General features: G+C 49.6%; 8 protein-coding genes across 8 annotated transcripts; 4 read left to right on the top strand and 4 right to left on the bottom strand.

The window, feature by feature from the left end:
• Positions 1–43: 43 nt before the first annotated feature.
• On the bottom strand, positions 44–1,215 carry F5B22DRAFT_649950 (uncharacterized protein; the record flags this gene model as incomplete). The annotated part of the gene is made up of 2 exons (XM_047979242.1): positions 44–703; positions 769–1,215. 2 exons carry the CDS (start codon positions 1,213–1,215, stop codon positions 44–46), a joined length of 1,107 nt encoding a protein of 368 aa, XP_047827424.1.
• A 374-nt stretch (positions 1,216–1,589) lies between these two features.
• Positions 1,590–4,918, top strand: F5B22DRAFT_620635 (vacuolar protein sorting-associated protein 35). Its single transcript, XM_047975860.1, has 4 exons — positions 1,590–2,000; positions 2,087–4,298; positions 4,367–4,513; positions 4,568–4,918. Exons 1-4 carry the CDS (start codon positions 1,864–1,866, stop codon positions 4,733–4,735), a joined length of 2,664 nt encoding a protein of 887 aa, XP_047827423.1. The 5' UTR covers positions 1,590–1,863; the 3' UTR covers positions 4,736–4,918.
• Positions 4,919–6,074: 1,156 nt separating this feature from the next.
• Positions 6,075–9,784, top strand: F5B22DRAFT_397618 (Zn-dependent exopeptidase). Its single transcript, XM_047971440.1, has 2 exons — positions 6,075–9,205; positions 9,316–9,784. The coding sequence occupies exons 1-2, from the start codon at positions 6,656–6,658 to the stop codon at positions 9,499–9,501; spliced, it is 2,736 nt and encodes a 911-aa protein (XP_047827422.1). The 5' UTR covers positions 6,075–6,655; the 3' UTR covers positions 9,502–9,784.
• An 816-nt stretch (positions 9,785–10,600) lies between these two features.
• F5B22DRAFT_649947 (uncharacterized protein) lies at positions 10,601–11,652 on the top strand (the record flags this gene model as incomplete). The annotated part of the gene is made up of 2 exons (XM_047979241.1): positions 10,601–11,201; positions 11,312–11,652. 2 exons carry the CDS (start codon positions 10,601–10,603, stop codon positions 11,650–11,652), a joined length of 942 nt encoding a protein of 313 aa, XP_047827421.1.
• Positions 11,653–12,775: 1,123 nt separating this feature from the next.
• On the bottom strand, positions 12,776–13,945 carry F5B22DRAFT_397568 (uncharacterized protein). Its single transcript, XM_047971439.1, has 2 exons — positions 13,514–13,945; positions 12,776–13,457 (listed from the first exon to the last, which is right to left on the bottom strand). The coding sequence occupies exons 1-2, from the start codon at positions 13,714–13,716 to the stop codon at positions 12,800–12,802; spliced, it is 861 nt and encodes a 286-aa protein (XP_047827420.1). The 5' UTR covers positions 13,717–13,945; the 3' UTR covers positions 12,776–12,799.
• A 229-nt stretch (positions 13,946–14,174) lies between these two features.
• On the bottom strand, positions 14,175–15,746 carry F5B22DRAFT_638677 (cytochrome P450; the record flags this gene model as incomplete). The annotated part of the gene is made up of 3 exons (XM_047977617.1): positions 14,175–14,273; positions 14,340–15,410; positions 15,465–15,746. 3 exons carry the CDS (start codon positions 15,744–15,746, stop codon positions 14,175–14,177), a joined length of 1,452 nt encoding a protein of 483 aa, XP_047827419.1.
• A 134-nt stretch (positions 15,747–15,880) lies between these two features.
• F5B22DRAFT_620629 (uncharacterized protein) lies at positions 15,881–18,080 on the top strand. The gene is made up of 2 exons (XM_047975859.1): positions 15,881–16,390; positions 16,450–18,080. Exons 1-2 carry the CDS (start codon positions 16,163–16,165, stop codon positions 17,716–17,718), a joined length of 1,497 nt encoding a protein of 498 aa, XP_047827418.1. The 5' UTR covers positions 15,881–16,162; the 3' UTR covers positions 17,719–18,080.
• A 222-nt stretch (positions 18,081–18,302) lies between these two features.
• On the bottom strand, positions 18,303–19,443 carry F5B22DRAFT_649943 (uncharacterized protein; the record flags this gene model as incomplete). The annotated part of the gene is made up of 4 exons (XM_047979240.1): positions 18,303–18,489; positions 18,625–18,809; positions 18,866–18,926; positions 19,079–19,443. The coding sequence occupies 4 exons, from the start codon at positions 19,441–19,443 to the stop codon at positions 18,303–18,305; spliced, it is 798 nt and encodes a 265-aa protein (XP_047827417.1).
• Between the last annotated feature and the right edge of the window lie 94 nt (positions 19,444–19,537).

The following is a 19,537-nucleotide window of genomic DNA, read 5'->3' as shown; positions in this document are numbered from 1 at the left end:
AATATATCTTTTGGAAGCACGGCTCAAGCTCTTGCTGTGCACTTTAGCTCCAGGTATAGAACTCATTGAAGTGAAAGGTGGTGCTCCTTTCTCGGTCTGTGTGCCACCTCAATGATGGAATACTCTTATTATGCCTTGCGAAGGTCTCTGACTTTATGTTAAACTTCTCTTGCAGAATATGCATGGCGCCGAACAATTCGGCATGGGGCTCCCAGAGGACGACCTTAGTCAGCTTCCATCTACAAGCTTCTTCGACAGCATCCATCAACATAGCTGCAAGCGCCTCATGGTGTATCTGACTCGGTGCTTGCTGAATTCGGACTCTCTGAACTGCTAGCTGTTGCTTTCGAAAATCGTGATACCAATATAACCAAATATCCGCACCATCACATATACTGCCATGACTTCGTGGTGGTGCTGGCTCTATCTTGGCACCAATGAAGTTGCTCCGATCGTGAAGCCATGATATGAGATCAGCAGTTGGAAGTACAGACACATGAAACTCATCGGGCTGTACGGTAAGCTTATCAAAGTAGTTCTCAACGTCTCTCATATCCTGCCTGCAAAGCTCTGGCAACTCTGTGCTTAGTATTAGACGTGTTACCGGGGGCCCAGCTCTGTGTGTCCATGGAGAGAAATCAGCTGTCCATGACAGCGTGGACTGAATCGCGGGCAGTTTTGCCCAATCTCTGCGTTCGTAAAACTATTCTATAATATCAGTATCGTATTTTGCTACATGAACATGTTGAAGTTGGGTAAAGCACTAACATCCCCTATGCTAGTATATAACATACTAGCCGCAGCATCGCCAGGACCATCTAGCCACACTTTAACATATTCCAAGAGTCGCGATGCGAGCCCCAGGCCTCGGTATTGGGGATGTGCGACTACACTTGCAATACAGTAGGCCTTCGCTCGGCTAAGGCCGGAGACATCGCGAATCAGAAGTTCCCTGGGAATCGTCTTGCATGTTGCGAGAACCTCACCAGGATGATCCAGGAGGTACAAGCACCACAAACGCCAGCCTTTGTTCTTAACCAGTGGCTTCTGTGATAGATATATCCCCTGCTCTACATAGTCTTCTTTATTGAGCGGCATGCTCCACTCGGCTGCCGCGAGATGGCGACATGAAAGTTCTTGTTCGGGAGTTGCTTCTCCGAAAGCCACTGTTAGGACGCGGTCCGGATCCTGTAGTTTGATTGCGAATTCACGCATCTTTGGCTCAGTATTTGAAGTATAACACATACGGAAGCACAATCAAAAAAAGAAAAACAGTTTCTCTAAGAGCCTCAATTGGCTGTGTCGTATCTGTTCCTTCTGCTCCCTTTCGTGATGCACTCACTCCCTGCATCTAACACAAACATGGACCCTGTAAGTACTTGGGTAGGTACCCCCTATCTAGACTAATGTGGCGCAGTGATGGCATCTTCATGAGATGTGGCTCGAACATGGCTTAGGCTACCACATAGGTACCTAAGTATCCGCTAAGTTAGGTAAGTGCGCATCCGAGTTAGTGGGCTGTATAGTGGTTCCTCAGAAGCCGCAGGTATCCACTGAAAGGTGCTTACCTCTTACACCATAGTGGGCATGTTTGCTGGGAGCTACCCAGGTTGACTGGTACATGAGCTGGATCCTATTATTTGCTTCCCTAACCTCCCTTCTACGACATACCGACAAACACAAACATAACCTTTCACCGACGCACATAGATGAGCCGCACCCGTCAGCGCTCATTGCTTGATGCGACTCGATGACCCGTGAGATCTCTTTCTGAAGATTGTGCGCGCACTTGCAATTCGTCACTCTGCTCTGCACTCGACGGCTCCGTCCCCCCCAGCTCCGCGGCTATCTACCTCTGAGGTCATGTCCAACACTCCGGCTCCGCCTGAGGACCAGGCGAGGCTGCTCGAAGATGCTCTGGTCGCCGTTCGCCAGCAGACGGCGCTCATGCGCAAATGTCTAGAAACCCCCGGAAAGCTCATGGACGCTCTGAAGTGCTGGTATGTTAGCTGGCAAGCCCCATCTTGTGTTACGTCACGTCATTCAACTCTAGGCATCCGCTTAACTCTGTTCTCCCAACATGTAGCTCAACCCTCGTCTCCGAACTGCGCACGAGCAGCCTGGGACCAAAGCAGTACTATGAACTCTACATGGCTGTTTTCGATGCCCTACGGTACCTTTCCGTCCACCTTAAAGAGAACCATCCCCACAACCATCTCGCCGACCTCTACGAGCTGGTCCAGTATGCCGGCAACATCGTCCCGCGCCTATATCTCATGATCACCGTCGGCACCGCGTATATGTCGGTCCCCGATGCCCCCGTGAAGGAGCTCATGAAGGACATGATGGATATGACCCGTGGTGTCCAGCACCCTATCCGAGGGCTGTTCCTTCGCTACTACCTCTCTGGCCAGGCGAGAGATTATCTACCCACCGGCGATAGCGATGGCTTAGAGGGAAACCTACAGGACTCAATTAGCTTTATCCTGACTAATTTTGTCGAGATGAACAAGCTCTGGGTCCGCTTACAGCACCAGGGCCACTCGAGAGAACGGGAGCAGCGAACGCGGGAGCGCAAAGAACTACAACAGCTTGTTGGCAGCAACATCGTGCGATTGAGCCAATTGGTCGACCTAGAAGCCTATAAGAACGGCATCCTGGGCCCCTTACTAGAACAAGTCGTCCAGTGCAGAGATGTTTTAGCACAGGAGTACCTGCTGGAAATCATCACCCAGGTGTTCCCCGACGAGTTTCACTTACACACACTCGATCAGTTTCTCGGTGCCGTCTCACGCTTAAACCCTCATGTCAATGTGAAAGCGATTGTAATCGGGCTCATGGACAGACTATCCGCCTACGCCGAGCGGGAGTCGCAACAGAATGTTGCTGAAGATAAGGCGAAACTGGAGGAGGAAGCGCTCGCCGATTTGCTCGAGAAGGTCCGAATAGGGAAGGAGCAACAGATATCCAAGCCCGCGTCGACGGAACCGGCTGCCGAGCCGAACGGCGACCAATCGAATGGGGAATCTGGGACAGATGCCGAAACCGCTATCCCAGAATCCGAATCGGCAGCACCCTCGATCGCCGAAACTGAAACTACAGCAGTCGACGACGCGCAAGAATCACCTACACCAGCTTCTGATGCCGATCGTGGTATACCCCAGGACGTTAAGCTATATGAGATTTTCTTTGAGCAAGTGAATAATCTCGTTAGCGCACAGCATCTGCCTATTCAGGACACAATTGCTCTGCTCGTCTCCCTCACAAACCTAGCTCTCAATATTTACCCAACTCGATTAGACTACGTTGACCAAATCTTTGAATATGCCAACCGTAAAGTTAAAGAACACGCTAATAGCCCTGACCTTCATTCCGCTCCTGCCCAGCACAGTCTACTCGCTCTACTTCAAGCCCCTCTGAAGAGATATGCATCTCTGTTCACTGCCCTATCTCTCCCCACATACGTCCCGCTTATCCAGTCTCAGACTTATCCTACAAGAAGAGCGGTCGCTGGCGAGGTGGCCAGGAGTCTGCTGCGAGACCAGATATCTATCTCAACGACAACGCAACTAGAAAATGTCTTAGAGGTTCTGAAAGTATTGATTAAGGAAGGCACGCAGCAGCCGTCCGGATATCCTGGTGGTCCTCAGCGCCGTGCCATGGAGACGGACGAAACGATGGAAGAGCAAGGTTGGCTCGCGAGGATTGTCCACTTACTGAATGGTGAAGACAACGATACCCAGTTTCGTCTCCTTCAGACTGCACGCAAGGCGTATGCCGAAGGTAATGAGCGCATCCGAACAACAACGCCTCCTCTCATCACGGCTGGTATGAAACTGGCACGCCGCTACAAGTCACGCGAGCACTACGATGACAATTGGGAGACTCAGCTAAGCGCCTTGTTCAAGTTCATGCATTCTGCTATCTCATCGCTCTACACTAGAGTCAATGGCTCTGGTGCTGCGGAACTTGCTCTTCGTCTTTTCACCGCGTGTGGACAAACGGCAGACATGGTCGGCTCCGAGGAGGTGGCGTACGAATATTTCGCCCAAGCGTTCACAGTTTACGAAGAGGCCATATCGGATTCAAAAGCACAGTTCCAGGCGGTCTGTGTCATCGCTAGTGCACTGCACCAGACAAGGAACTTTGGTAAGGAGAACTACGATACTTTGATTACTAAGTGCGCGCTGCATGGAAGCAAGCTTCTGCGGAAGCCAGATCAATGCAGAGCAGTGTACTTGGCAAGTCATCTGTGGTGGGCGACGCCGATCCCCACGAGCGAGGAGTCAGATGAAGACGTAAGGGATCCCCATGTTCATGATTGTTGATTGGATCAAGAGACATCGGTTACTGACCAATTCACTAGCTCTATCGTGACGGAAAGCGGGTCCTCGAATGCCTGCAGCGGGCGCTCAGGGTAGCAGATTCGTGCATGGAACAGGCGACCTCGATTGAGTTGTTTGTGGAGATCCTCGATCGCTACGTCTATTACTTTGACCAAGCCAATGAGGCCGTAAGAGATCTACCGTTCCTCGAGTATGAAGTTGACGAGGCTAACAAGGTGCAGGTTACGACCAAGTACATCAATGGACTGATCGAGTTGATACACTCCAACCTCGGTACGAATCAACAGGATTCAGCTAGCATCGAAAACAGCAAGAGGCATTTCAAGCATACCCTCGAGAATATTGCTGGCAGGCAATATGAAGGGATAGTGTTGAACCCCCAGAAATGATTCAGCGACTGTACGGGGCAACGGGGTAATTTGAAGTACTTGCGGTTAAGTCAGAGGAGATTGCCCAGGTCTGCTACGGAGACGGGGAGAGTGAGGTGCTGATCAAAATGTACGCTGGTGTGTTATGAATTAGGTAGGGGCAGTGACGCGGAGCAGAGAGAGGGAGAGAGAGAGAGAGAGAGAGAGAGAGAGAGAGAGAGCGACAGACAGCAGGCATTCATGTGTACATATGTATATCTCGCAAAGATTTGGGACATTGACTTATTGATGGTCTAGCCAGGAGTTGAATCGTGAAGGGGACGAAGGCCGCTGATAATGATAACTTAGATACTTATTTTATTATGTTTCCCAAGTCATTGATGAATGATGATATATGTGATGTCAAATCACGATAGCTTCTTGCTGCTTACCTAGGTAGGTAGTCCATAGTTGATAAAGGGACAACCCCTGAATGAGGCGGTGCAAAGAATGATTGCTTAATAAATAAGCTAAACCAAGGTTGGGTAGAGTGTGGTTAAGAGGCAGCCAATGCAGTGATCTTGGCATTGCTTCCATGCATGTTCGAGATCAAATGTGATCTCTACCTAGGTATATGTACTGTACACTACGACGCGCCTCTAGGTGCGTGTACTGTATATGTCCTGAGATTCTCACTTACATTTAGCGATGAGACTTCTGTTTAGTCGTATTTGAACAGGCTGACATTAGGTTGATGGAATTATTTAGTCTTCATTCTGTTTTGTAATATCTGGGTGTAGGTAGGTATCTTGCTTCATACCCCGCGATACGGTTGTAGGCGAGCGAGGGAAGATAGCTGGAGTACTTTGCTTACTATTCCGAGACAGAACGTGTGGTAGGTACAAGGGCGTGGAGGAACCTACTATCTTAAATTAGATATGTTAATGTCTGCTGGAATATACAAGTATACTTTGCTGCTTGTTACCTGATGAATTATTTCTGTTTTGTTATATGTCTTTTGAGTGTTCCTCGTCTTATGGAAGTAAGTAAGTAGATTTAAGAATAATGATGTGATATTTAACCTTTGCGTGTCTAAAGTATATACATAGGTATATATATGTATGTACACCTAGTGCTAGCGATAAGTAAGTTCTTATTAAGTATTAGCTATTACTGTTGAAATAACTCAACTTACACTTTACGGATGTCTCATTAGCAACATGGACAATGTGTCTATGTTGATATGAAAGAGCAAAAGGAGATGGTTCATGAGGTATTCGAGAAAATGATGGTTTTCTGGAACTTTCATTCCAAAATCTTCGAATACATCGACTCACCTAGGTGGGTAAGCACCTATGTACTTGAGTTAGGTACATGTAGTGCTTTAAATACTCCCCTAGCAGGTCGGTACAGAGCCCCCCCAGCCAGGTACTTACAGCTTACAGTACCTCCTAGGTAGGCACTTGGCGGTGGACTAATAGTGGTCCGGCTCACTTATGTGACATGTCTCACCTCACCTTCGCAATAACTCAAATGCTGTTCCAAGCAAAGGCGAGAATCGAGAGCCGTCGATCCGCCAACACCCTCCACCACCACCGTGACACGCCGGCAAGCCGCCTTGGTGCTATTGTCACATCGACGTCGATATCCTAAAGCTTCATACCCTCGAGTCTGGTCCCGACCTCGATGCCGAGTCCATCCGCGGCCAACGCTATCCCCGTCGCCTCGATGTGCTCGTTCTTGGGCCCCTTCTCCTTTCCATTGTAAATTCATCCACTCATTCATTGAATCCTATCGACCACTTTTGGCCCTCGCTCGTTCACTCTTGCATTTCCCGTTCGGCCTTGCCCTTTACCTACCTAATCCCACTTATATTTTCATCCAACCTTTTATTTGCATCACTTAACCCATCTCCTTGACGCCCATGTTCGAGCATTGAATTAATCTTCATCTCACTACACAATGCCATCTGAGAAGTCCCGCTACGAGCCGGCGCCGCCCATACCGTCGTACGAGGAGGCCACGGCCGGCGACGCATCATCTTCCAGGTCGCCCTGGCCCCCATCACCGTCGCCGTCCGCCGCAGACACAAGACCCGACCACGAAACGGAAGCTCAGTCGCTCCTCCGCCACAACAGACCGCTCAACCCATCGAGGAGGGCGCCCGCAGGCTACCAACCCCCACATGTCGAAACTGATGATGAAGGGTCAGACTGGAGCCTCGAAGACGACAGCGATGATAATGATGCCCATGAAGCCGCCCAGGTGCGGCGTGAGATGCAGGAGTTGGAAATAGAAGACCCCCTTAGCGACTCGAACGCGAGCACATCGTCTTGGACAAAACGGATAAGCTTTTCGCGGTTCTCATTACCGCGGTGGAAATGGAGGTGGCGCTTACCACGGATGACGGTTCGACTGCCTCGCCAATCTGATAATGCAAACAACGATGACAATGACGACGAAACCGCCGAATCGAACGAGACGAGAACGCGATGGCGCTTCCCGAAGCTGGCTTTGAGCAGTCGCGATGTCGTGCTCCTCATTGGCCGGCTGCTTGCCCTCACCGCCGTCTTAGGCACTGTTTATCTCCTCTTCGTAAGCGACTTGTTTGCCAACATGTCGAAACGGCTCAACAACCAGATGTATGACCCCGAGGCTGTCCGAGAGTTCCTCCAGTTGAAGATCGAACCGGAACAGATAAAAGAATCGTTAAGGCATTTCACGAGTTATGCGCATCTTGCCGGTACTGAGGGAGACTATGCGCTCGCCATGGACATACATAATGCTTTCGTGAAAAACGGCTTCGACCAAGTGGCCGTCGATGAATACTACGTTTACCTAAACTACCCACAGAAAAACGGTCGCCTTATTGAGATCATGTCTGCGGATGGGAAGAAGCCAATTTGGAGTGCCATACTGGAAGAGAATGATGTAGGGGGCGAAAGCGCAGGTCACCAGACGTACGCGTTCCATGGCCACTCCATGCCTGGAGATGTCAAGGGTCCACTGATATATGCAAATTACGGCTCTCGTAAAGACTTTCAGAGACTTGCGGACCAAGGCATCGATACCAAAGGCGCTATAGCGCTCGTCCGTCACCACGGCACGCAACAAAGCGTTGCGTTAAAGGTTAAAGCAGCGGAAATGGCAGGGTTTGTTGGATGTATCGTCTACAGCGACCCCGCCGATAATGGTTTTGTCAAAGGCGAACCCGCGCCAAAGGGGCGCTTCATGCCATCTGATGGTGTTGAGAGGGGCTCAGTAAGTTTGTCTAACTGGGTCATCGGTGATGTACTCACCCCGGGCTGGGAGAGCAAAGAGGAGAACCCTCGTATGAAACTTGACCAGACCAAGGGGCTTGTACGCATACCAAGCTTGCCAATTGCATGGCGAGATGCACAGGTTTTACTACAGCATATCGAAGGATTCGGTGAGCAACCCCCGAAGGGCTGGAGAGGCGGGGTCCCACAAGTGAAGTGGTGGACTGGCAACTCGTCTTCACCCATCGTACGTCTCAGAAACGAACAAGATGACAACGAGAAGCAGAAGATCTGGAACATCTATGGCAAGATTGATGGCATTGAACAGGAAGAAAAGTCTATCATCATCGGCAATCATCGCGATGCATGGGCATTCGGCGCTACGGAACCGAACTCTGGTACAGCCATCATGCTTGAGGTGGCGCGCGTTTTCGGCGAGCTTGCAGGCAAAGGCTGGCGTCCCCTCCGCTCCATTGAATTCATGAGCTGGGACGCCGAAGAGTATAATATGATAGGGAGCACGGAGTTTGTCGAGAAGAATCTCGAAGTTCTCCAAAAGCAGGCCTTCGCATATATCAATCTGGATGGTGCTATTTCTGGTCAGGATTTCCATGCCGCTGGCTCCCCTATGTTTCGCAAACTAATGAACAAGGTTCTGGGAAGAGTCTTCGACCCAGTCGCTAATGAGACCTTGTACACCTTATGGCAAGATAGGAAGGCCGACCTCGAACCCCTAGGATCTGAGAGTGACTATGTTGCCTTCCAGGACATCGCGGGAACTAGCTCATTGGATATTCGCTTTGACGGAAAGCCACACCCACGCCACACTTCGTACGACAACTTTCAGTGGATGGAATCTATAGGCGATCGAGATTTCGTGTACCACGGTTTACTCGGCCAGGTGCTTGCGCTTCTTATCATAGAGCTTGCCGATAGGCCAGTTTTGCCCCTGGATTTGGGTAATTATGCTTTCAGCCTGGACCGCTACTACCTCGGTCTATGGCAATGGGCTGAGAAGAAAGGCATCAGCGGAGGCGTCAACCCAAAGATCATGCTGGATCCCATTAAGGAGGCGCTCAACCATGTCAGAAAATCCATCACGCAGTTCGAGAGGTGGGAGCCATACTGGGAACAGGCCGTTATCGCGGCCAATGGATGGGAACCTGCCGGCCTGGGCCTCCGACGACTTGACTACAACAGTCGAATGGCTGCTTTTGAATCAGATCTTCTCGATCTCGAAGTCGGCGGTGGTGTATGTCTTTTACTTTCCTTTTTCCTCCTTTTCTTTCCCCCCCTTTCCCTTTCACTTACTATTATCTGGAACCGTGCCCCCTGCTAATTACTTTGGCCACCGCATTATAGATACCCAACCGAACTCAATTCAAGCACGTCATCTTCGGCCCTCAGCTCTGGAACGAGTACAAAGACCCGTACTTCCCCGCCATTAGGGACGTGATAGAGGCACAGGACTGGCCGCTTGCGCAGGCTATCATTGACAAGACTGCTAAGATTATCGACTATGCTGCTACGGCACTTGTCGCGGTATGATTGAGCAAATTCAATGCAATGCAATTTTACGGTCTTTTCTGCTTTTGCGTCTTGGTTCATATGTATACATGTTGTCGCCTGAACGCGATTTCTCTTTTTTTTATTTTCGGGTTGCTTATAATTAGATGAAACGATAGTTATAGTCGATACTGGGACTGACTTGACTGGACTGGTTTTGAACTGATTGATTGATTGCATGGCTCGGCGTTCCGGCGGCCCATCCTGCCTCCTTACACTTGGTATTTGTCCGCCACCACCCCGCCTTCTGCCGTCCCCTTGACTTTTGGCGATGGTGATAGCCGTGGTTGCAGGGATAATTGGGATGGATGTATGTATGTAGAATTGTCTATCTGGGATTTGGTTCCGAATGGCGGATTGAGGGGGATATATACATACCTACCTACCTACCTACCTGTCTGTCTGTCTGTCTGTCTGCCTGTCTGTAGAAAAAGATATTGAAATTTATTTTGAGAGTGTACGCGCAATTGAGTAAGCGGAGGTTGTGGTTGCTAGTGGTTAAATGATTGCTTTGTTCTTGTCTCTGGCTACCATTCATCTTGAGTTGATTAAGGATTAAGGGGGCGGGGGGCTGGCGGAGGAGACACGGTCGAGGATCTGGTTGAACTATTCAGGACGATATGATAGGTTTCTATCAGACTCAGGATAGAGCAGGACTTGAGCATTATTGGGATGCTCACGGAACTATTAGTTGAGGCGGCAGTTGGCTTTACCATGTTGGTATGGATCTGGGGTAGCGGCTTGGTGTGATGAGGACCTTGAGGGCGACAACCTTGATGGCCACCAGGCCGAGTGCGGATCGCTCAGAGCTGCTATATAAGAATCATCGAGGGTAGAAATGCGATAGCCTATACTCCGGAATTTGGTTCTTTTTACTTCAAGTTTGAGAAAACGGTTAAGTCACCAGCAAGTCTACTGAGCGCTATTATTATTCGGTCATACAGTTTGTTGAGACTATCTTCGATCATCGTTGAAGCTGTTGGTTCAGTAAACACACTCTCTCCTCAAGTGGTCGACACAACAACGGAAGAATTAAAGTTAGAATAGAATACGCTTAAGAGGCTAGTTCCATCCCAATACCATGGATTCACCTTTCATGCGCATGCCCTGCGAGCTGCGGCTCATGGTTTACGCATACCTCTTCGATGCAGGAGAACCAGACATAAGCACCGACACCAAGGACAACCCAAACTCAGGCACGGGCGTCAGCACAAGCATGGGCATGTGCGTCAGCAGCCACGGGAAGTATAACATGTCGACGGCAAAGACTATATCCATCCGCAACGGGAAAGACAACCCCTTCGAATGCGCCCAATGCGGCCATCACAACGGCAGGGACCACGCCTACAGCGCCAGGCCCAGATCGAACCAGACGCGCACGCGATACCAGATGATCGACCGCTCCTTCGCGCGCCGGTGCGTCGAAACGACGTATTACATGGTCAACGAGGGGGCGTACGTCTGCGCGGCCCTCATGCGCGTTAGCCGCGCCGTGCACGACGAGACGGTGCATCTGCTGTACGGCGCGCATACCTTCGACTTCGGATGCGATGTCGAGGCCGTCAGGCCTTTCCTGGAGGACCTCGCGCCTGCTACGCGCCGGCTCGTGACGCGCATCGCGCTGTATAAGAAGGGGCCGTGGCTGTATGATTGCTGGAGCGATCGTTGCGAGTGGCGCACTAGTATGTCTTTTTTTTTTGTTATACATAATGTCACCCTTTTTATATCTTCAGATTCTTTCTACTTAAGTCTTCCATCTGACTACATCTTGTCTGACTCACTGTCTGTCTAGTGTGCACTTATCTTCGCGACCACGCCTTCGTCAAACACCTCCAACTCGTCGTGCAAGCCGGCCGACTCTCGGAGTCCAGGGAGTGGGAATGGGAGGGCGACAGTCCCCGCGAGCTCACTAGCAAGGACGTGGCGCTCTTGGTCGACATTCGCCATGATACACTCCATTGGGTCGGAGATATCGTTCGCTTGAGAAGTCTTCGGGGCGTCGAGGTCATCCCGGACTACTGCACTGTGCCTCCCCCGCAGACCTCGAATATGTTTGTTTTCTTGGCCTTCTCGGCATCTGTGAACAAGGGTTTTGTCGAGTTTCTGAGTGATCGGTTGAAGCTTGCTTGTTGAGGGTAGGAGTGGTGTCAAAGGAGGTGCATTATCTGGATGGTGTTGGGAGACCATGCTGTCGCAATCTCACTGTTTTCTATCGTTCTTACGCCATTGGTCTCTCAAGTGTTGATATGAATGATCTTAATTACGTACTTATACCTTTCGTTTTTCATTTGAGATTTCAAGTTAAGTTACTTTTCTGTTGACGATGTGCCATATCGATTGAAGCGTTGCTCTCCGAAGCGGAAATTGTCATTCCAATCCCTTCAAGTGTTTATTAATTGCCCCTTTCCTTCGTGCACACAGTGAGCTTCATTCGACTCTTGGATTTCTCATTTCGTTGTGAGTCTAGGATGACGCTCTTAGTGTCAAGAGTAGTACATGTGATCCCCTTAGATTATCTAGAAGTCTAAGTTACAATACAGTTATCTGGCTGGATGAAGGTCTTATATACAGAGTCCCAGCATTCCAGTATGTGGAACGCAAGTATCACCGCCTTCCCTTTCTGACAATTAGAGGACATAGTAAGGTGACAGGTACGTGGTGAAATTAGTTCTACTCAGTGCCTATAGAGGAAGATTCTAGACTTCACTGTTGTAAGTTAAAACTAATGCACCAGGCGCTCATCTGCCTAGTAATACTGCTATATATGCTAACTTTGAATTGTTGATGGTTAGTTTTAGACTGCATAGAAGTAGGTTTAGCTGATATCGATAACAGGAAGCGACTACAGCCGTCCAAGCTATAATTGTGTTAGTTGTTTTTAGTATTCTTTTCTTGCTATCATACTTTCTACCTGTTTATCTAGATTCTCCGGCTACAACCCTAATTCTTCCTCTTAAAGTTCTGTCGGAACTTTAATCATCCCATCGGAATTCTACCAATCAAACAAAGCATCTCTTCAACTCAATGTCGTTTAGCTTTCCTGTTCCTTGATTGATTACGGCATGTTTCGTGGTCCTGGGCTGTCGACACTATATACATACATCTCCATACATGATTCATTGGGAGGGTTTGTGGTTATGTCAGCAGGAGCTGCCCAACTATTGAAATATTCGCTTTGGAAGGCCCCAGTTTGCCAATTACTCGAATATAGCATAGCGTTCAGTCACTCCTGAAATGTCAGCTTCCTTTTCCGCTCGCCCAGGGAAGCACTTTCAGCGTCTCAACGTCTAGGTGTAGCAGCAGGAGTGGTTGTGGGGGTATAGTCTGGACGGAGTGTCGATGGTGTCTCAGCACAGGCTGCAGGTGATCTTACCTCGTCTTCAATCACCATGTCGCACAAGAGTTGGTTGATCAATTTCAGTAAGGTATTCGTAAAGGATAGGTTCTTGCCAGGACTGTCGGGCCAACTGTCTGGAGCCAGCACAGGACGTTCTATGAACGGTCGAAGACGGGCTTTAATGTAGGTTTGAAGAAATTCCTCATCTTTGCCAACCTGCGGAAATACCTCGCCAAGCACCTCGACGATCATTGCTTCGCGCAGATAAATACCGACGTCTTCGATTTCACGTTTTGCGAGGCCCTGTAGGTCAGGTAACTCGTAGATCTGAGCGATTTTGTATACCCAGACAGACGTTTTGAACTCGTAGACTTTTTGCTCATAGGGCGTCAACTCAAAGGGTTTATAGCCCTCGTATTTCCCAGTATACAAGAAATTTATCAGGACATGACCAGCACTGCTGGGAACCCCTCTTAGATGCAGCTGCAACCCATATTGAAACTGATCGTATAACTTAGGACTTATATGAATTTTCCGTGAGTGAGCGAGGAGTACTGTTCGGTCATCGAAGGATACCGAGATAATTCTGGATGCGAACGGGCTTCAATCTATGTCAGTATGGATGAGTCAATGACCAATATGCATAGAGTTCCTTACGATATGTGTATAAACGACTTGGCTTCTTCTGCCTTGTCTCTTACGGCGGCTTGTGGGAAAGCAATAATATGGGACATGGTGATTGATTTCGCTGAATCGTTTGGCAGGTGAAAAGGGGTAGTTGCTCGACTTAGCTTCACACACAAACCACGCCTTATGTATCGTACGCTCTTCATACTTCGTGGGGACCCTGTAAGTTCCATGAGGCACTACCAAGGCACGAAAGCAAAGCTTATAATACGTAGTATGTTAACGCTATATATAATTCAGGCTGGCACCAATTTCAGCTTGTGAGCGCCAGAGCGTGCCTTGTTTGCGTGCCTCCCGCTTATCTGAATAATGGTGTCTATATAACTGTGCATGAATGCTGTGGGGATATCACAGTATCCTGTCAAATGTTGCATCGTATCATAGTGCCTTTTCTTCTTCAGTTACGATATTCTTTCAGAGTACAGGTCATGCCTGCTCATTGATTACACAACTATTATATCTACGCCCTTCTGTTGCGCGCGCGGAACTTCCATGCGCATTGTTTGTAGGCTTCGCCCGTATGAACTGTATGACAAGTTACACTGAACATTTGCAAGTCCTGCTACAACTATACCTGTGGTTAGCCAAAGCCCGTGCTTTCATGAAGCCTAAGGCGGAAAGATGTTTAAATTCAATATTTAGCCTGTTTAGTTACGTAAAGTGACTTCAAGCAAGCTACTGCTGGCGAGAAATCTAGGTCTAGCATCCCGTTGGGATCAAGTAAAGACAGCTACACGCGAAGTCAGCATCCCATTTTCGGGTTGACGCTTCACAAACACCTAATTGCGTTACACACCTTGTATTTGAGCAGGATGGATGCGATGACCTTTTTCATCGACATCATTGCGACATGTTGACCTAAACAGACCCGTCGCCCTCGGCTGAATCCCATGTGCGTAGCTTCCATTAGTCTAAGTTGCTCCTTATCGGGGGTAAGCCAACGTTCTGGGCGAAAAATATGTGCATCTTCGCCGTAAATCTTAGTGTTTCGGTGCATGGCGGAGGGCAAACAGCCGATACTTGTGCCCGCAGGAAAATGCATCCCGGCGATGGTAACGCCGCCTTGCGGAACCAGACGCTCTATTGGAAAAGTGCTGCTCGGGAAAACCCTCATGCTCTCCTTGATCACTGCATTCAGGTACGGCAGCTTGCTTACGTCTGAGAAAGCAGGTAGTACTTCAGGCAACCCGACTAGCTCCGCTTCAACTTTCTCCAGCTCTGGTGGATGCTGGAGCAACTGATATAAAGTAGCAACGATTGTCGTCGCCGTAGTGTCGCCAGCGCCTGATATCGTAGACATTAGCATTCCAATGATTCCATGGGTATCCAGAACTCGAGGATTGTCCCTGCTGGCGTTAAGAAACTTCTGAAGGAGATCGGGTTGTGCTTGTATTGATGTAAGCGATCTTGATTTTAGCTTCGACAATGCGGCGGCAGCCATGCTGGAGGGCGCTCTCTTCAGGCGCATAGCAATTGGATTCCGATATATAAGTCGCTCAAATACCGGAAGCGAAGACCACCTGCCCCAGTGATTAAATCGGTCGCGAATCAGTTGGATTGAGCCTCCCACATCGCCCTCGGCTGCCAGACAGCCAAGTGGTTCGCCGAACGAGAACCGCGCCGCGGCATCCATGGTATACCACAGAATCATCGAAGAAAGATCAAACGTCGCCTTCTTGTCAACGGCAGCAAGAAGTTCACCGATCGTGGCGTCTATCGAACTCTCGTAGTCCAAGACTGCGGTCGGCGTGAACGAATTTGCCACGGATCGACGAAGTGCGGCATGACGTGCCTCATCGCGTGTGCTGACGAGACTCGGCACCTCTTTTCCATTCTGGATGCCGATTAGGACATCGTACGAGTGTGCCTAGTGGATTGATGAGCATGAGTGGACTTTCGTCAATGATTGCAAGAGTCTTGCCGTGGTGAAGCCCGCGCGACTCCCGTAAACAACGCTGATGACCTCTGGATCACTGATGCTGATGCTCCGGACTCCATAGCGGACTATGGGCCCATGGAGGGCATGGAGATCGCATATCGCGTTTCGAAGCCGGCCATTGTACTGCTGGTACGCACGCCATAGATCCGTGGAGCCAGCCAAGACTGGGCCGGGTGCTTTGCGCAAGCGAAGCCAGTTGATCAACAGGCGAGCGCAGATTAGCGCTGAAAGGGCCAGTGGAAGAACTGCATAGGCTGATGCCATGGCTTATCAGTACCCTGGTGTTGCCGATAGGTTTCTGGGCGAATGTGCTAGGTTAATGGATATATGAAGCTATACCGTAAGCGCTAGGTTGGTAGCGCGAGAAAAAGGGGGATGGGATTTAACGACCTCTTCCTCGGGACACGACAGTTCCGGAGACGGAATCTTATATGTTGGCTTAGTGTGATGTTATATGCACGTATGGCATCGATGCATTGAGCTCACTCGTAAGACAGACCAGGGGGTACTGCTCATCTCGAGCTCCCTTTCCTTGATTGCTTACCTCAGACACTCCTTGGCATCGCTAAGAAATGAAGCTTTTGCGGCTAGCGTTGGTTTGATTGCATTATAAGATAACACGGCAAGGGAACTGAGTGCAAAAGATTGCTTCGTCTTCAATTGCTTGATCGCTGGATACCATGGGGAATCTGCTGTCAAAACCTAAGCCTCAGGCACCGCCTGCGGTGGCTACGGACACAATCGTTCCCATGCATCACATGGACGACAACAATATAAATCGGTCCATGGTCGTCATGTTCATGATGCGGTTTGACGATGTATTGGACCCCGAAAAGTTGAAGGGTTCTCTGGAAAAACTGCTCAGCCGCGACGATTGGCGCAAGCTCGGCACCAGAATAAGGCTCAACGTCAGTTTTACAAAGGTTCTTTTGGGTTGTCCATGAGAAACTGCGCTGACCTAATATAGGAAAAAGGTAAATTGGATTGTCACATCCCGGAGAAGTTCGACGAGAAGCGCCCGGCGGTCGGCTTCTCTCAGGTTAAATACGACGTGGAGATCGGGAAACACCCATTGGCATCCCGCTTACCAAGGGCGTCGTCGAGGCCGGCAGTCGTGGGTGACCCTGAAGAATTCAGATCACTGATGCGCAGGGAGGACGGCCCGAAATGCCTTAACGACTACATCTATCGTGATGAGCCTCAGCTGAGCATGCACATCGTGTCCTTCGAAGACGCTACGCTCGTCACTCTCAGTTGGCTGCATACTTTCCTCGACGCCATGGGTAGACGCGAGCTGATGCAGGCCTGGATCGCTGTCCTCGAAGGCCGGGACAGCGACGTTAAGCCGTTACTTGGCGTGTATGACGACCCGCTCAAGGACTTCGGTCTCAAGCCCCAGCAGCCGTTCATGTACGCCCACCAGAGGGTGACGGGGTGGAAAAAGGCCATCTTCGTCATGCGCTATATCTTTGAGTTGGTATGGTACCCGAAAGAAGAGTCGCGCATCGTGTGCCTACCCGCGGCGCACATGCAGAAGATCCGTGCCGACGCTATGGCGGACCTAGAATTGCAGGACAAGGGTGATGGCAAGAAGCCCTTCGTCAGCGACGGTGACCTAGTATCGGGTTGGATCACTCGTTTGTTCATCCAACAGTTGGAGCGGCCGAGCTCGACGCGGAAGATCCAGATCATGAACGCCTTCGGACTGCGGGCGACACTTGCCAACGATCTGCTGCCCAGCAATTCGGCGTACGTCGCAAATGCCGTTACCGGCGTCTATGCGCTGGTGAGCGCCAAGGATCTCCTCACCAAGCCGCTTAGCTTCGTAGCCTCGGAGATTCGGCGCTCAATTGCAGAGCAGGGCGAGCGTAGCCAGCTGGAAGCGAGACGGGCGATTGACAGGGTTTCGATTGAGAAGACGGGGCAAGCGAGCCTCTTCGGAGATGCGTGGATGAGGATGATTATCATCTCTAACTGGACTAAGGGCCGATTCTTCGAAAACGACTTCTCAGCCGCTGTGGTGAAGCCGGGCATCCCGGAGAACTCCCCGGAACGCTCCTCACAAGTCGGGCGTCCATCATACATTCAGACTGGCGGATACTCTGACAACACCTTCTCTTTGCGAAATGCATTCCCTATAATTGGAAAGGATCACGCTGGAAACTACTGGCTAATGGGTTCCCTGAGAAAGGGAATATGGCCCAAGATTGAAGAGGTGCTGAATCGATCTGGGTGAACGCTCCTGGTCGTTGATGCGGCAGTTGGATAGCTTCTCTGTGCTAGGCGAAACGCCCAAACCTTAGGACCTACCTATGCATCGAAGGACTCTAATGCGGTAGTGGCTATTGACTCCGCCTCAGATTTTGAAATACCATACCTTCTTGAGCGTTCGTTGTCACCGGCAGTAAATAGTTTTGTAATATCATAGCCTTAGCATATTTATACATAAAGTAAACCTTAAGAGGTGTTCATCCTATACTCTTCAAGGGCCATCGTTGGCTCCCAGCGCACTGCTCTACCTACTAAATCTTTGGCATCATTGTATACGGTGGTGTTAATAGCTACAGCGAAAATGATATAATGAGGTCTCCTTTCCCACGTCTTTCTATGAAATGTCCCTGATGTTCATATACATGGCTCAAGCACATTCACCAAAGGCATCGAAATGGTCTGGTGACTTCTGTTCTTAATGATATCGGTGCTTTAGTTTCTTAGATCTGTTGACTGTGTGGATAGAGTCGCCTCTCGTCCATCTTCGCATGACTGTGCAATTGCATGTCCTTGTCCTTGAAGTTTTCACTCGTGACATTCTCGTCATCACTATCTAGTTCTACCATAAAGAAAGGTATACAGGATTTCTCGAATATATTTGTCTGTTTCAGAGCCTCCTAAGTTGATTGCTTCTTGAGTCAGGAGTTGCTGGTGATCGGGATTTTCGTCACGTATTGCACTCTCTGTCTCGTCGAGAACCTCTTGGAGTGATGGCTTGGCACGCGCGGAAGATGCCCTGTTCATGAAATCAGTATTAATTAATTGCCATCCTGATATAAGATTCGAAGAATTAATCCCATTCGGGGTACGTGGCTTTTGTAGTGATGTCTCTCAATCAGAACGAAACGGAAATTGTCCCGAGAATACTCACAAACATTTGACTAGCATATGCCGTAACTTCGGATCAATGACTTGGTTTTCTCTCAAGACTTCTGGTGCTCGAGTCTGTATTGTACAAAGGACATCTGAGTCATTTGTGTATTGGTATATAACCGACCGGTTGGTAATCTTCAATGCATCCTCCCCGCTACCTAGGCAGCACAGCCTCGCCAGGGTCTATTGATTATTTTAGTTGCCTACTATCAAAGAACTATCAGCATAAAAAGACGTACCAGTGCCGAGCCAGACAGATTTTCTCTACTGGCCAGCTCGTCTGGGCAGTCAGGCAGGCGTCTACATCATAGAATTAGCGCGTTGGCGAACCACTGCAATTCGTCAGTAAGTACCCCTGAGACTAAGTTGCGACACCTGCGGGACAACGTCTGGTGCTTGGTGCCGCCGGCTGTGTCTCATTTGCACCTGATTCTTTATTTTGCTGTCCTGACATATACTCTTCGTAAGTCGCTTCACCATTAGATGTGCCAGGGAGGTTGATCGAGCAATCCGCCATTGGCATCAATTGTAGAATATGCTCCGCCCCTCGGAGCCTTTGCAGCCAATAATATTCATTTCTTAGGTCATTATCTGCGTTTGACTGCTGGTCAGGCGATAGTGAACCGTAAGAATATTTGACCACTACCAGTCGTGCCTCGTGTTCGGCTGAGGCCTCTTCCCTCAAAATTATTGTACCTCCATGGCGACCCAGGCCGGCAAATCCTTGGAGTTGGATCCTTGGTTTATAAGTAAAGTTAGCGGCCACCTCTTGACCGAGCCTCTTTAGCCTGTCCTGAAGCTGTTCTTCGCCTGCCATAGTGGCTAGTCACCTACGATACTGTATGCTCGCTGTTTAGGTGGCCGAGCCTTACCTAATATAAAATAAAGAACCTGAAACAGCTCCGATGGCC

Source organism: Xylaria bambusicola (genome assembly GCF_022495145.1).
Source record: "Xylaria bambusicola strain CBS 139988 unplaced genomic scaffold F5B22scaffold_48, whole genome shotgun sequence".
In the NCBI taxonomy this organism is placed as follows: Eukaryota; Fungi; Ascomycota; class Sordariomycetes; order Xylariales; family Xylariaceae; genus Xylaria; species Xylaria bambusicola.
The sequence above is the reverse complement of the archived record's forward strand: the minus strand, read 5'-3'. Positions and strand labels throughout refer to the sequence as shown.

Coding starts and splice junctions, on each gene's coding strand:
- F5B22DRAFT_620635 (XM_047975860.1), top strand. CDS start 1,864: ATGTCCAACACTCCGGCTCCGCCTGAGGACCAGGCGAGGCTGCTCGAA. Junction 4,299..4,366: donor GCGAGGAGTCAGATGAAGAC/GTAAGGGATCCC, acceptor CCAATTCACTAG/CTCTATCGTGACGGAAAGCG. Junction 4,514..4,567: donor TTGACCAAGCCAATGAGGCC/GTAAGAGATCTA, acceptor AACAAGGTGCAG/GTTACGACCAAGTACATCAA.
- F5B22DRAFT_397618 (XM_047971440.1), top strand. CDS start 6,656: ATGCCATCTGAGAAGTCCCGCTACGAGCCGGCGCCGCCCATACCGTCG. Junction 9,206..9,315: donor ATCTCGAAGTCGGCGGTGGT/GTATGTCTTTTA, acceptor ACCGCATTATAG/ATACCCAACCGAACTCAATT.
- F5B22DRAFT_397568 (XM_047971439.1), bottom strand. CDS start 13,716: ATGGAACTTACAGGGTCCCCACGAAGTATGAAGAGCGTACGATACATA. Junction 13,458..13,513: donor AAGTCGTTTATACACATATC/GTAAGGAACTCT, acceptor CATAGATTGAAG/CCCGTTCGCATCCAGAATTA.
- F5B22DRAFT_620629 (XM_047975859.1), top strand. CDS start 16,163: ATGGGGAATCTGCTGTCAAAACCTAAGCCTCAGGCACCGCCTGCGGTG. Junction 16,391..16,449: donor GCACCAGAATAAGGCTCAAC/GTCAGTTTTACA, acceptor GACCTAATATAG/GAAAAAGGTAAATTGGATTG.